At 38.2% G+C, this 16,755-nt stretch overlaps 2 protein-coding genes across 7 annotated transcripts in view; one reads left to right on the top strand and one right to left on the bottom strand.

Moving 5' to 3' along the window:
- Positions 1–16,755, bottom strand: part of LOC127052012 (uncharacterized) — a 584,770-nt gene that overhangs the window by 229,728 nt on the left and 338,287 nt on the right. The gene's annotated exons all lie outside the window — the stretch shown is intronic.
- Positions 1–16,755, top strand: part of SBF2 (SET binding factor 2) — a 588,450-nt gene that overhangs the window by 279,862 nt on the left and 291,833 nt on the right. For all 6 annotated transcript variants that reach the window (XM_050954979.1, XM_050954981.1, XM_050954978.1 and 3 more), the window contains exon 4: positions 16,571–16,687. In XM_050954979.1, the coding sequence (XP_050810936.1) occupies positions 16,571–16,687 (117 nt within the window). The remainder of the gene's footprint in view (positions 1–16,570; positions 16,688–16,755) is intronic.

Raw genomic sequence — 16,755 nt, 5'->3', positions numbered from 1 at the left:
GCAAGACACCATCTAAACATATTTATTCATATACCTTACTGTACTGTATATACTATTTTTGTTCTTTTCTAACAACTTGTGTGTGAAATAAAATCTTTACTTCTTACGTTCATCTGTTCATGCAACTTGTTTTGAGTCCAACCATTTCTTTAAAGATCTCTGGCGTCTCTGTGCTTTGAAGCAAGGAGTTGAAACTTGAAAAGATAATAGTCCTGGGCCAAGGAGATCCCTTTTCCTGCCTACTTGAAAATGCAAGAGGATTTGGCAAGCAAAATTCTGACAACTCTCATTTGCATATGCTTAGTACAGCTTTAGGTAGAGGCTTGCTGTTAAAATTTCTGAACTATCCCTCTGCACTGATAATTCTGTAGCTCCCCAGAGCTCCCTATGTACCAACTTTTCTGAGTATTCTTCAACCCCAGGAAGTTTCTGCATGTCAGTTGTGCAGGACACCCTACATGTACACAGCCAAAGTGGCAGCAGGAAAATATCCATTGGCCTAGGGTGAGATGTCTGGACTGGGAGCAAAGAGGTGGTCATGAGGGTAAAATTTTCAAAAGTTCCTAGAGCCAGATTTTTAAAGGTATTTATGTGCCTAAAAATGCAGCTAAGTGCCTACTGGGATTTTCAAAAACATATAGATGCCTAACTCCCATGGAAATCAATTAAACTTAGGTACCTATCTGTCTCATAGGCACCTTAAATATAGTAGAACCCAGAGTTACAAACACCAGAATTGCGAACTGACTGATCAACCACACACCTCATTCAGAATGAGAAGTATGCAGACAAAGTACAATACAGTACTGTGTTAAACAAAAACTGCATGCATTTGGAATTGGAATTTTATATACTGAAACATAAATAAAATGAATTACTGCTGCCTGTTTTCTTTGTTTTTGATTGGTAAACCGGTTCTGTGTGAACTGGGCTGTATTCAGCTCCAGTAGATATTAACATGGAAAGAAAGAGTTGGCCTGAATGAGTTAACTGAGGCAAAGCTTAGATCATTTATTTTAAAATAAGAAGTCAGGTGTGGATTCTAAATCTGCATCTGCTGGCAATTAGTAGATTACCAAAGGTCTTGCTAACCTTGGAAAGGTTTCAGGAAAAATCTTACATATGGTCAAACAGTTCTTGTACAAAGCGACAAAGAGTCCTGTGGCACCTTACAGACTAACAGACATATTGGAGCATAAGCTTTCATCTGTTAATTTATAAGGTGCCACAGGACTCTTTGTCACTTTTTACAGATCCAGGCTAACATGGCTACTCCCTGAGTTCTTGTACATTTTTTTTATAGTATTCAGTGGAATTCAAAGATTTTGTATAGGAGAGATGTTCTCTTTTCTTGGACAATTAACATTTATTGTAAACAATGCAATTAAAGTTTTGCTTCCTACCTATGTTTGAACTCTGTTGATGCACATTCAGTTTCCCATTACCGTGATTCATCGTGGGACCTTGTTCCAAATGTGTGTGTGTTTGATTCCATCTTCAATTCTGCAGAGCCATATGGTATTTCACTGTTTTTAATGATTTTTTTAACTCGGTTTAAATCGGTGTCAGTCAGAAGTAACTCCACTTTGACTTTCATAGAATTACATCAGTGTAAAAAGATGTAATGAGAGGAGAATCAGGCTGAAGTGTACCCTTATTGTCCTCATGCCCAAATGTAAGCGGTGGCAATAACAGAGGAAATCTTTAACTGTGTCTAGACAGCTGTGTCCCCTCAATTCTCCAATCTGGGGTGCAGTTCTCCAATCTGAGGTGCTTCACTGAGCAACCATTCCTTGTCTGCTCACGCACAGCCTCCAGCATTTAAATCACTTCCAGTTGTACTGTATGAGTGCTATAGCCAGCCACTCATACATTACACTGCAGGGCAACAGCAGCAAATACCAGTCTCAAATTTCCTCCAGAAATGTGCATCTTGTACTGCCCAGCACGCACCTGGACAACACAAGCTCATATAAAGTCCGTCATTTTATTAACAGAAAATAATATGTACAAATCCTGTTATCCAAATGGAGTTTCACAAGCACAATCCAAACATACTGGTTTAGATAAAACAATAAAATGAGTTTAATAATTCCGGAAACATAGGTTTTAAGTAATCACAAGTACTGAGGCACAAAAATTAAAATTGGTTACAAAGAAATGAAAAGTAAAACTCAACTAATACCTAACTGAATAAGCGAAGGGAATTCAAAGCTGCTTCCTTTCTTCTTCAAGTGTTGTTGGTGTCATTAATAGAGAGAAAGGGAGAGATAATTTGAGGTGTTTTTCTTTCCTCTTATAACCCTTTCTCTTGTACAAGAATAATCTCCAGCTGATGTTCAAGAAGCAGAAAGTCTGTGTGAATGGAAACCTCAAACTGTTTCTTTGGTCAAGATATAGATTTTTGCCCCCCACCCTCTTCTGCCAAAGAGTGGCCACTTGATTAAGTTATGGTCCATTAGATTTTGTTGACACCTGGCTGAGGCATGGGCTAACCTTTTGTCTCTAGGGTACTGGTTTGTGGCTGCCCTCCACAATGTGTTGGAACATGTTCCAGTAATATCAGACAGTGGGATCTTATAACTTTATATGCAATATTGCCACACATTTTACCAGGACAGTAATGATCATCAAATCATGAGTTTTCAAATGGCATCCCCCAGGCATACTTGTATAAAGTTTACCATAATCCTGTAAATGGGACGAATATAAGGGTACAAGCAGCAAAGAATCCTGTGGCACCTTATAGACTAACAGACGTTTTGGAGCATGAGCATCCGATGAAGTGGGTATTCACCCACGAAAGCTCATGCTCCAAAACGTCTGTTAGTCTATAAGGTGCCACAGGATTCTTTGCTGCTTTTACAGATCCAGACTAACATGGCTACCCCTCTGATACTATAAGGGTACAGACTGTCACAGTCTAAAGAGCTAGCATTGGAATGCAAAAATATTAAGTATCAGAGGGGTAGCCGTGTTAGTCTGGATCTGTAAAAGCAGCAAAGAGTCCTGTGGCACCTTATAGACTAACAGACGTTTTGGAGCATGAGCTTTCGTGGGTGAATACCCACTTCGTCAGATGCATGTCATCTGACGAAGTGGGTATTCACCCACGAAAGCTCATGCTCCAAAAATATTAAGTAGGCCAGTCGCTGAAAACGAGAGCTAGACCAGCAGGGGAGCCTTGGGCCATCTGGGGCTCAAATACTAAATGAGACAAGACCAGTGAAGAGCTCCAGGTTTTGTCTCTTCCCCAAGGCTCTTTCTCTTCCTCTTCTCATTCAAGTAGATTCTACTAAGGCTTTTATGTCATGGCCATTTTCTTGGTATTTGAGCACTTTCCAGGGTTAGGAATAAATAGAGATACTAGTGCTGTCATATGAAGTTTCCCTTCCTTTCCTCCCTGCCAGAGAGACTAGTTGCATATGTATTTTCCTTTTTTAAATGTGTCCGTGTGTATGTGTATGTATATGTATATAACATTGGGTGGGTGGGTGCACATGTGTGCATGCATGCTTGCTTACTGGCTTGCTTGCTTTTCTTAGTGGGAAAGCAAGACTGAAGAGAGAACTTTTAAATTTAGACCAGAAAGTAGTGAGGTATATTGTTCTAAATTCCTGCAGGAATGAACTCCTTTGCCTCTTCCCTCTTTCTTTTCTGACCCCTTTCTCTGTCCTCTCTCCCCTCCATTCTCAACTTCCTCAGCAAGAGAACCTCTTTCAACCTCTAATACAGAGTTTTTTTAATGCTTTAACTCTTTTCCTTGCCCATAAGCTGTAGGTATGATCTTAATGTGAGTGACTAGTTTTATTCCTTTAAATTGCAGGAAGGCTGTGGAAATGCAGATCCAGTTTATCAGAACGACTTCTTGAATTCTTAGGTGTCAGATAAAACTTTTCAAGTTCTCAATATGAGCAAAAAATCATGGCCCCATGAAATCGAACTGCGTTCAGACTGAACAGGTGTTCCACCATATCTTACTGTGATGTGGGGCTGTTTAATTGCCTTGACTCCGCCTGCTTTGACTATCACTAACTTACATTAGACAATATTTAAAAATTACTTTGTCTGATCATTGACTTTAGTTCCTAATGTTGAAGATTTTGCCTATGTTGATATCATTTTGAAATGAATGGCAGAAAGAATATTTAACAGAAAGTCTGACTGCTAAAGATAGTTTGATGGTAGCATGCTTCCAAATAACATGCTAGTTTAAAAAAAAAAAAAAAGCTTACTGTCTCAGGGCTAACTCAGGACAATGAATCTGTGTTGGATGATGAGGAGAAAGAGTTTAAATGTTGTGTGTTTCACTGTCGCATTTCACTGTCTGACCTGTTGTCTACAACCAGTTACTATAATTTACCAGATGAGCACCTAATCTATCATTCTTTCTATTAAGATTGGTTTTGGCAGTGGAAGATTTTAGACTATTTTATGAGAGGCAATCATAAATAAAGCCCAAGCTTTAAATGAAATTAAGTTGATTGATTTTATTTATTTAGATTTATAAAAATAACAAAAAGGTGCCCTTAAATCTTGGATGCCCTTAATTTATTCAAAAACTGTCTCAAACAGATATAAAAACAAGAAACCAACAAACTTACAAAATGTGTCTGTAACTAATCATCTGCTTGAAAAATCTTTGTATTTTTGAATGTAATAAACTATTCCATTCATTCTCACCTTTATTACTATTTAAAATTTTATGGACAAAGCACCCAGTAGGAAATTAATCTGATCATGAAACTGAGATCTAACCTGTTAGCAAATCCAAGATATTATGGTGGGATATGGTGCGATATAGGGAAAAATTTGGAAAGCATAACACTGTTGCCCAATCTATAAATATAGTGAAGCCATCTCACTAGTAAGTTATGTTCAATAAAATGTTTTTGTTAGCATAATCAATTTGCCATTATCTTTCTTTTGTGCCCTAGGTGTAGTGGAAGAAAAATTGTTAATAAAATTAATGTAATTGGATACAAAGTACCTGCCTAACCTCATTTCAGTTTTCTGTTTTTCTGTCTGAGATTATCCGGTTCTGCAGTGATATTTTTTATAAAGAGTAGTTGGAAGCTGAGCAGTAAGAAAGTTATCTGGTCATTAGAACCTCTCAGCTATTTGGCTCCATTTTGGTCTCTGAGTACAACGGAGATCAGATATTTACTATTACTTTGGCAAACAGAAAATAAGAAAAATAACCCTTCTGGGAAACTAGAAATACTAACAGTAATTTGTACTTTTCTTAACACTTGTAAATTGGCATTTGAAACCGATACTGATTTTCAACTGTGGATTAAGATGTGTGCTCTAAACTAAACAAATTGTATTAGAGGAAAAAGATCATTGCGGAATAATTTGGTATTTACCCTTCTGTCTGTATCAGAAGGTTATTCCTTGGCTTATGTGGTATGCTGAATACACAGTGGAATATTAGAGGGTTGCAACATAGTTTAGAAGTGCTGCACATCACGAGTTGTCTAACAGGGGCTCTATGTACTGAATGTATTTATAGATTTCCAGTGGTTGCTAACAATCCCTTTAATGTCATCACAGATCACTTGGCACAACTACTAAAGCTTGTGTGCTGTATGAATGATTCTTCTCTGTCCATTTGTTGAATTAGCCTAATTACACAATTTTCCAAGGGAGGCACATCATTGCCATATGTGTTATGTATGAAACATGTATTATACTGTAAATGCCAGTCTCAAGAAAGTTGTGGTCTCTTGACCTATCAACATGTGCTTATTTGATTAACCCTTGATATACTTACTTTAAAAAATAATTATTTTGTTGTTTGCTCCTCTGAAATGCTCTTTAGTCTAACCCCAAATTCAGTACTAGTATCTCATTAAAATATTTGTTGCTTGATAAAGTGCAGTAAACTTTGCACAGCAGGCTTTGCATGTCATCATGGATTTATGTATTTTAAGGCCTAAAGGGGCTCTTATGATCGTCTGATCTGAACTCATGCAGAACACGGTCTATAGAACTTCACCCAACAGTTTTTGCATCAAGCTCATAACTTCTGTTCTAGTTATAGCTATATAATATTTAGAGAAAGGTATCCAGTTTTGACTTCTGCTGCAAGTTATAGAGAATTCAGCCCTTTCTTGGTTCAGTGATTAATTATCCTCAGTGTTAAAAATCTTTCAGATTTTTCAACATTCTTTTTGAAGTGCAGACACAAGAGTTAGACACAGTTTTCCAGTTATGGTCTCACTAATGCAGTTTACCGGGGTTAATACCACCTTCTACTCCTACTAGGTATTCCTGTGCTCATACCTCCAAGGATTGCATTTGCTGTTTTTTGGTTAGCTACAGCATCACACTAGGAGCTCATGTTCAATTGGTTATCTACAATTACCCCAATTCCTTTTCAGAGTTGCTGCTTTCTAGGATGCAGTCCCTCATCTTATAAATGTGACCTACATTCTTATTTCTAAATGTCTGATGTTACGTTTGACTGTATTGAAATGCATGTTGTTCAAGTGACCCCACCTTACCAAGCAGGCCAGGTCAGTCTATATAACTGACCTATTTCCATCATCACCAGTCCAGTAGTTTTTGTGTCATCTGCAAATATAACCAGCGATAATTTTATATTTTCTCAGAATTGGGCTGAGACAGATCACTGCAGAATCCCATTGGAAACTCCCTATTTGATGATGATTCCTCATTACAATTACTTTTTTCAATCTATCAATTAACCAGGTTTTAATCCATTTTATATAGGCTACATTGATTTTTGTATAGTATTCATTTTTATCAGGATATCATGTGTCAAATGCTTTACAGAAGTCTAAGTATGTCAATACAATTATCTTTATCAACCTAATTTGTAATCTCAACAATAAACTAGCAGCTTTGTTACTTCTTTTGTATGTGTGCTACGTATTTAGGGTTTCTAGTTTTTGTTTTGACAAAAGTATAACAAATAATGAAAAGTATTGAGAAAGATGTGTATATTTACTTGTTCTCATACAAGAACAAAAGTAATCAGTTGAAAACTATAACCACATTAAAAAGCCACTTAGGACACAGTAGCTGTGAACAACCAGTAAGGTAACTAGGCATTGTGATGATACAAATAATAATAATATGAGGATAATGAGCAAGAAATTATGCAGGCTGTGTGGTAACTTACAGCAGACAGTCTGAATAAGATGTGAATTCCATCAAAAGTCCCTCTAAAGGAACTTTGCCATTTTCTGAGGGTTTTTTTTTCCCAACCTTTGAATACATAGTATAAAATATATTCTGAAGGTGGTTGTTTTTGTTCAATGATGAATGTCTGATGTAGTTTATTTTCCAGCACAGTTTGAATTCTTTTTTGTGTGTTTGTGCCCTTTGGGTGTCTAGACATTGAAGCATTACACTGCTTTAGAACTGTGGGTTTTTTCATTGTCTGTAGTGTTCAAACACATTGAAAGTCCAACTCTTCTGTTCTTCAATCTTAATTTTGAATTTTCTGCTCCGTGTGCACTACAGCTGGTATCTGGAAACTGATCTAAGTTAATACTACTTTGCTAAGGCAGACATGTTGAGTGACAGACATAAGGGGCTTGATTAAATGATAGTGTAAAGAGCGCTGCAACAATTTAGACAAGGGCAAAGTAGTCACCTGGGACATGTAAGTGAGATGAAAATGTAATGTGCATGCTGGTGGAACCCATTACTAGTTTGTAATCCAAGTCTAATAACCTTAGTCAGGATTAGGGTGAAGGAATGGAAAAGTGCAAGTCCAGAAAAGGCTTTTTGTTTATAATATTATTTATAGTATAATAATAATAATTTATTGCATCAGCACCCAAGATGTGCTAATTGTATACACATATAAAAAGATTAATTCTCTGCTGCAAAGAGCTTGCTGTCTAAAATACACGTAAAGGGAGAGTGAAATTTAGCATGTGCCTTGTTAGTGCCATAGATTTTTAAATATAAGCTATCCCTAATTGCTTCTCTATCTAGCCTTTATTAGTGGGTGACTTTCCCGTAGGCAGAATAGTGGAAGTAGTAATGTCCTAACTCTTAAGCAAAAGACCATAACTCCTGCCAAAGGCAAATAGAGCTTTATCAATACGTCTTGGCAGTTGTGTTCATGCAATTTAAGTGTATAATCTAAAGTATTCTTTTCCACAGCATACTTTGTCCATTGCTTTCAAGGCGGTGCATACTGTCTGCACTAGGTCAGATATAAAGATTTGCAGCAAGCAGCATTGCACTTGTCTCTCAACAGCCATTACAGGGACATGATGCAAAATGAGGGGCTGGGGCATTAATGTGAAAATGGATAGACAAAATTATTAGTGATCCCACTGGACTCCACTAGTTGTTCACAGCTGGCAAGCAGCAGCACAGTCATGTTCTCTGGCTTTATAAATGCATCTTTAGAGTGAAAATGTGACACTTGTTCTTGTATAGCTCTTAACAATTGCAGTCACGTGTGGAAGAATGATCACTAGACATTCCTTAGCTGTGTGAACACATTTTAGAAATCAGGCCACACGTACCCATGGATGACTTAACACTGCACCTAATTTATTTTACACCAGCAATACCACTCACACTATGCACCCTTACAGGTATCATATTTATATATGGAGATGCACTTAAGTCACAGCTTGTATGCTAGGAAATGAAGTGAGCTTAGGGTCTTGAACAGACTGAGGAATAGTCTAACAATTTTCCAGCACCACCGCTTAATTACTTACAGTGGGAAGATACAAAAACAAAAGTTAAAGATGGTATTTTGAACAACAACAACAAAAGTGTTCTCATTTATTACCTGTTAAGACGATTGAGACAAAATGGCTACGGCTGGAAGTGTTGTCAGGAGACCCTCACAGTTCTATGGGCAGAAAAGAGGAGGAGTTGCAGGCCATGTTTATGGAGAGATTTTTTTCTTTGCTGGAGGGGCATTGGCTAGAGGGTCAATAATGAGTGTAACTATTATGTTTATTACCATAATACTTATGAACCAACTGAGAACAGGGCCTTGTGCTAGAAAAAATGTTCCTGGTAGATAGTACGTTTACTACCTTGTCAGGAAGGATTCTTGCCTGGTTGGGAAGTATTTACATACAGAGAAAATGTTCTGTCTTTCATAAAAATCCAAGATTCAGCACAGTATCCCTTGCTGCCCTGATAGGTATTGAGTTTCTAAGTCCTGACTGGGCTCCTGGGTCCTAGAAGATCCAGGTTTAAAAAGAAAACCAAAGGAAACTGGGCACATAGTGACTGTGAGTACAGAGAATAGAGAGGGGGTAGGTTTCCATCAAAAATAAGAAATTACTAGTTTATATAGGGTTTTCATATGGTGAAATAAAAAGATTTTATCAAAATTTCACCTTGATAGGTGAAGGTAATGGAAACTTTATCATGTGGAATAACTGCAAGTTTTAGATAGTTTGTTCAACTACAGATGCTCATATGAATTACATTTGAGACTTGCCCAAAACTTAAACACTGATTCAGCAAAACACTTAAGCTTGTGCTGAAATGCATTTCTATTCAGCAAGTACCTATGTGTGTGCTTTCCCTTTGTATTTCTGATTCTGAAAACTTACAAATTTCCCAAACTGGGATCTATTTTTAGGTTCTAATAATAGTTTAGGAACACTTCACTTTTTTAAATAGCTGAAATTCTAATTTACCTTGGAATGGCATATTTTCTGCTATCTTTACAGTTACCAAAGTTTGTATGTGAGGAAATTTAGGCATAAGAATCTTTATGCTTTTTCCTCAATATTGAACTGAAATCAAGGCCGATTTGCTTTCTTCTCTTGTATGGTATAAAGGGAAGCTGAAAGGCAATAATGTAGCTGAAAAGGGTCAGGAAAGACAGTGAGGAGAGTGCTCAGTAGTATCCCAGGTCACCCTCACAGCCCTTGTGCAGCAGGAAAAATGCAGTGATCATTTTGGCTGTTTAAAATGCATAAACTGCAGCAAAACCACCATTGTATCACCTCTAGTTGGCCCAAACACAAATACATTTCAGTCTGTGCAATGTATCGTTTTGCTATGGAGCACATTCAGTGTGAAAACTAGGAACCTGAATTTAAGAATATTGCCTGTGTGTTTGTCAAAATCTTTAGTCAGATCATGACTGGCTTTATTTCTTCTAAGAATTTCCATGGTTAGTTTATTAAGTTGAAATTGCAATATGCTTACAAAGTGTATGATTACATATGTGTATTGCAAATATACTCATTGCTGTGTTGCTAGCCAGGTTCTTAAAGTTTAAATAAGCTGTAGATGTGAATTCTTTTCAATGGAAGGCTTATATAGAAAATTAATGCAATTACATAAATTAAAATAGCTCATTTAAAAAAAAATTATGGCCTCCATTTTCTTTGTTAGAAACCATGTTAATCCATACAAGCTTCCGTGTCCTTTTTGCTGTTAAGGGCACTGTAAACATACATTTTAAGTGATCTTTTTTCTAATTGTGTGACAGAACAAAACTTGTCGGATATTTGGAATTTGGTGCTCTTAAAACTAAAACTAGCGATTGCTGGTTAGATTAGTTGATAGAATAAATTTTTGTTTGAAAGAAACTAATTCTTAACTGTCAAACTATATTTAAACAAGTCCTCAAGCATTTGAATTTTCTCACCCACTGTTGATGTAAAAATTACAAAGTCAGAATAAATTTACCTTTATGCTATATGTTACTGATCATGAAAGAGAAGATCATAACATTGTGTCTTTTTGTCAAGTTGTGGATCATTACCTTTTTCACCCTGATATAAGATGTACAAATGGATTGATTAAACTAGACATGTATGCACTGCCTACATATTTGTTCTTCTTATAGCAAAAATCAATGTGCAGCAGTCCAGCAGATGGCAGTAGGTTTTTTCTCTGTGGCAGGTGTTTGTGCTGTAGTATTAAAATATTTAATATAATTCCCTTTTATAATAAATTAAATCAGGTTAGCTATCCAATAACAATAACACAAAACCAATTGATTTTTATATTATTCAATTTTTATCTGTGGGCTTATTTTTGAATACTTTAAATTATATGAGTTATACTAACACTAAATTTTGGATAGATATCAAATGGTGTTTCCTAACATTTCCACCATGAGTGTTCATGTTGGCAGTTTTCCAGGAGCTGCAGGACCAAACCTAGTTGGCATATAAAAAACATAATATTTTTTAGTATTTGTATCTTCTCTAATCGAGAAATAGAAATTGCTTGTTCTTCTGTTGAAAACCCTAGAATTGATCAGCTTTTTCAGCTTCAGTTCTGCAAAAGAATTGCTATGGCCTTCATTTTACACCTTTCTAGCTACATATTAATTCTTGGTGCCTATTCCTTGTTTCAATGAGGATAGTGGCAAAAATTCCATTGATTTCAGTAGTAGCAGGATCACTGAAGTACAGAGATTTCCCCTTTTAATTGAATACATGTTCAACAGCTGCTGCTTTCCATTTATGAAAATCCTGTACCACTAGTTTTCTGTCTTGTCATTTCATATCAAGAATAAGACACTTCTGCAAGGTAAACAACAAAAGATGATCATGGTCTTGTTTAAAAATGGGACAGATAGCAATTTTGTAGAAAGACTTTTTTTTGTAAGTCCAAAGGTGGCAATTACTAACCAGACAAACAATCTTGGAACACTGAGATAAAATAAATATTTTAAATAATCTGCAAGGTTATTCAGAGTGTAATCAATTCTCAAAATACATCTTCATAATGTGAATGATCTGAAATTAGAGTTGTACAATGAGACTCTCCTCCTCCTCCCCAAATCTTTTGGCTGCTCCACAAAATGACTGCATCGCACCTTAAAGGAGGGTGATGGCATTATCTGGCTTGCTGGGGAAAGGAGAATATTTCTTTAAGGGTGGGGGTAAGAGAGAGGCACAGATGCTGCTGCAAAAGCAGAGTGGGTCAGTGTGGTGAGACTGACTCATCCCCCAGGAACCAGAAGGGATGGGAAGTTGATAAAGGGCAAGCCTGGCGGGAGAAACTCCTTTTCCCTGGACCAAGTGAAGCAGCACCCACCTTCCTACCCATGGCAAAATACCAACTTTTGGTCAGGACCCTCTGTGGTTGTTGTGCTAGCCACTCCTTTCTTGAGGGGAGGAATTTTTCCCTTGCCACCAGATTGGCCAAGGTGGAGTGGAGTTTTCTTAGTCTCCACCACAGCAGGTTGGGGGGGGGAGGCTTTGTTACAGTGACTAGGGAAGGGAGTTAGGCTATGATGTCACAACTCATTAGGTAAGTGTGGGGTGGACCTCCAGTACAGGTACTCCATAGGGAAGGATGCAGTGATCTGATAAATAGTTAGGTACGGGACTTAAAGGAGGTGTGTGTTAAAGGAGCAGAATATGGGAGAGTGGTTTGGGTTGCCTATGACTGGCCTGGTAGGGAGCCAACTTCTCTCTTCCTTTATAGCCTACCTTAACCCTCATTTGGGGGTGGGGGGAGGAATGGTGAGGTCCCAGCAATGGGTTGGCTGGGGAACAGGGTGTAAAAAGTGGGGGCTGGCGGAAACCCTCAGGTAGATACTGAAATGATCATGGAGTTACCTGCACTGTACACTTTTATCTGCTGGGTAGTCCCAGACATCTAATAATAAATTTGTAGCCTGACTAAGCCATATCCAGTGTCTTCTGTCCTTCTTCCAGTATAGCTGGACAATAGTCTGTAGTCTCTTGTATTCAGAAGGAGCAGTACCAATATGCGGAGACTAAATAGCAACAAAGTTTTGTATTTAGGGTATATTGAAAATTAAAATATCTCTAGAAGAGTGGTTCTACTTGCTGGGTACAGATTCCTAAAGAGAGTGAAACTGGTCCTGTCGTTTGCTATGAAAGTCCAAGCTATTTTTAACTTTGCTTGACAGGATCTGTAGGATTTCCGAAAGATGTTCCCAGGTGTTTTTACTGTGATAAGTTCTGTAAATATTTTCAGCCTTAGGTTCAGTCCTTATATATTGAATCAAAGTAAATTCCATCAGTTGTGAAACTCTCCCTAGAATTAGAAAAAAACCAATTGTTTTCCAATTAATGCATTTATAAAATTAACTCTTGAGGTTTAGTGGCATTGTTATTTACTGCTTGTTTAGAGAAGCCATATATTCTGAATTAAAGTAGCAAAATGGAAGTGGCTGCATTCCTGTCAACTGAGAGAATTTGTGCCTAGACTCCTTCCTTGTAGGACAGTGATGACTGAATATATTACCTATATCTATATTTTTCAGAAACATGCCAGCAGTAAGAAGCTGCTGTTTCATGCTGTTAGAGCTAAAGGAAGTAGCCTCCCCACATTCATAATTAAGGAGATCTTGTGATATCTGCATAGAAGAATGTTGGGTCAGAGGCACAAAGAAAGCGATTAGACATGTTTGGGGGGGGTACTCAAAAACTGGAAAGACAGCACATTTTCTACAGTTTATAGTATGTCAGATAATGAATTTGTCAAAGAATGTGAAGAATGGCACCAATGAAAGACTGCTTAGTGTTTTGTTAGAATAATAACAGGCATGATCAAAACTAATCTTTGTGAATTAACAATACTTATTCTTTATTACTGTATAGAGTCTTTTTTTAGTATGGTTACTTGTGAAATGTGCTGAGTAATTGGTTATAAGGTTTATCTGAGTGATCTATTTCTTCTCCAGAAATTCAGCATTCCATAGGTTAATAAGGTTTTTTTTGGCAAATCCCAGCTGGTTTCCTTGTGAAGAAATTCCTGTAGTTCCTGGATTCTCTAGGGAAAGTGGTGAACAACCCTGTGGTTTTCAACTGCAAAATGGATTGAAACTTTGTCTGAGATTATATGGTCATTTTTGTTTGAATATGAAAGACTGCTAAAATTGCCTAAGTTACAATAGTATTGCTGTATACAGAAGATGTATAGTAGTAAATCCATGCAGAAAACCCAAACTATTTTAACTAATGAAGTATTTTATCAGATTGTAAAAGCTCCATTTGATATAGACTGTCTTCCTATCTTTATCTACAGATGTACACAGGGAACATTAATATGAAATACTGTCTTATTAAAATGTATGACTGACAGCATGATTTGTTAAAGCACGGCACGTTCCAATGTTGTGCATATTTTTAATGATTTGTTTAAATACTTTGGCAAAGTGATGGCTTGGACTGCATACCTTTATATCACAGTCAAATGTACCTACAACAGTGGAAACTTATTTAAATAGAATTCCATATAAAATAAAAAATATTGTATTTATTTATTTTTCTGGTTTACAAAAATATATCCACTTCTCATGTGTCTGGGTGCATGTACAGTTTAAAAATGCCACCAAATTAGTTAACTGGTGCTAATCGAACATGCATTATATTTCATCCTTCAAACCTAGAGTATATGTAATCCCAATTAAATTCCTGCTTTAACCTATTCAGGTAAAAGTCTGAGAAAACAGATGGGATATACATTGTGCTCTGAAGGTCAACAAACTTTAGTCATGCAGGGGATGTGACTTCCAGGATCTCCAAATAATTAAATCTAGGATCTGTTGAACAACAGCTGACTCTGTTACATTGGAAAATGAAGAAGATCTGGTCTCTCAGGGAACTAAGGCCATGTCTACATCTAAAGTTTTGCAGCGCTGGTTGTTACAGCTGTATTAGTACAGCTGTATAGGGCCAGCGCTGCAGAGTGGCCACACTTACAGCAACCAGCGCTGCAAGTGGTGTTAGATGTGGCCACACTGCAGCGCTGTTGGGCGGCTTCAAGGGGGGTTCCGGGAACGCGAGAGCAAACCGGGAAAGGAGACCCGCTTCGCCGCGGTTTGCTCTCTCGTTCCCGGAGCCACCCAGCAAACCGCAGGGAAGGAGACCTGCTTGCTCTGGGCTCCGGGAACGAGAGAGCAAACCGGGAAAGGAGACCCGCTTCGCCGCGGTTTGCTCTCTCGTTCCCGGAGCCACCCAGCAAACCGCAGGGAAGGAGACCTGCTTGCTCTGGGCTCCGGGAACGAGAGAGCAAACCGGGAAAGGAGACCCGCTTCGCCGCGGTTTGCTCTCTCGTTCCCGGAGCCACCCAGCAAACCGCAGGGAAGGAGACCTGCTTGCTCGGGGCTCCGGGAACGAGAGAGCAAACCGGGAAAGGAGACCCGCTTCGCCGCGGTTTGCTCTCTCGTTCCCGGAGCCACCCAGCAAACCGCAGGGAAGGAGACCTGCTTGCTCTGGGCTCCGGGAACGAGAGAGCAAACCGGGAAAGGAGACCAGCTTGATTACCAGAGGCTTCCTCCTTCCACGGAGGTCAAGAAAAGCGCTGGTAAGTGTCTACATTGGATTACCAGCGCTGGATCACCAGCGCTGGATCCTCTACACCCGAGACAAAACGGGAGTACGGCCAGCGCTGCAAACAGGGAGTTGCAGCGCTGGTGGTGCCCTGCAGATGTGTACACCTTCAAAGTTGCAGCGCTGTAACTCCCTCACCAGCGCTGCAACTTTCTGATGTAGACAAGCCCTCCGATCCAAATGGCATGCTGCCAAACTTTCAGAATAAAAACACATTGAATTACACCTGGAGGCATGTAGGGAGCCAGTGCAGTCTGGTGTAATGTGATCCCTTTGGCTAGCCTCATTAAGTGAGTGAGTTGCTATACTCAGCAGCAGGTATAGCTTCTACATAGTCATCAGGTATAATGCCATGTAGAGTGTATTACAGGACTCTCATCCAGACATGAAAAAACCAAGGGTGACAATAGCAAGATACACATTCAGGAGAATAGTTGAGCTAAATAAGGATGAAAAAGTTACTGTTTAGCCACTGATAGATGTATGTAAGACCCTCAGAGCAGATACAGTCACCCATCACCAATTATTGAGATCTCACTAAAAGGTATTAGTTGAATCACATGTGATCCTAATCATTTCTGCCAGGTCCACAGTTAGTTCAAGAAAACTTTGTGATTAGTGACATCAGACTTCTGACATACTAGAAGGAGTCAAACATACCTACAATATGTGTATAATAGTGCAGTAATAAAAGTATTTACCAGTTTTCAGTCTCTTTAAAGTGCTGTAGCATAATTTTTGTGAAAGACTAAGCAGAAGATAAATGGCTAGTTTGGCATCCTATTTATCCATATTGAATAGACGTTGGCCCTGCTCCTGCAGGTGACTTCAGAGGATCTCTGTATGTGTTCAGGGAGTGTACCCATTTACAGTTTTAGGTTCAGGTCCTTTTTTCTTTTAAACAGAAACCAGTTGTTATTTATTTTTCATACAGTTTGACAGCACTACATTTTTTATATGAAAATGAGGAAACAGTTCTTCTTCTTCATGGCAATGTGAGGGGTTTTAGACAGTATTTTGGTCCTTTTTAATAATTACATCATCAGAGTGTCTGTGCATATAGTATCTTCTATACAGCTGTTGGGATTTTCGTATAGGTAGCTAAAAATAATGTGTGTTTGATTCTTTCACAGATTCCATGCAATACATTAAAAAAAATTTCTAAGTGATCTTGGTCCTTAAACATTCTAAAAATATTTCTTTGTAGGAGTACTAGCCTTATTTATAAGAGTTGCTTCTTTCTGTTAATTAACTGAAGTGTATCTGTTTTCAAGGGAACAAGAGAGACTGAAGGTGAAGAAGAGGAGTCTTGTTTAATTCAGCCTGCTGAAGTGTTTGCTCCCAAAAGCCTGGTGTTGGTGTCCAGACTAGATTATCCAGAAATTTTCAGGGTAAAGAACTCCCAGCTGCCATTTGTAATATGTGTCAGTGTACAAATCTGTTTTTAATGAGCAGCAGT

Source organism: Gopherus flavomarginatus, chromosome 5, assembly GCF_025201925.1.
Source record: "Gopherus flavomarginatus isolate rGopFla2 chromosome 5, rGopFla2.mat.asm, whole genome shotgun sequence".
Taxonomy (NCBI): domain Eukaryota; kingdom Metazoa; phylum Chordata; order Testudines; family Testudinidae; genus Gopherus; species Gopherus flavomarginatus.
The sequence above is the reverse complement of the archived record's forward strand: the minus strand, read 5'-3'. Positions and strand labels throughout refer to the sequence as shown.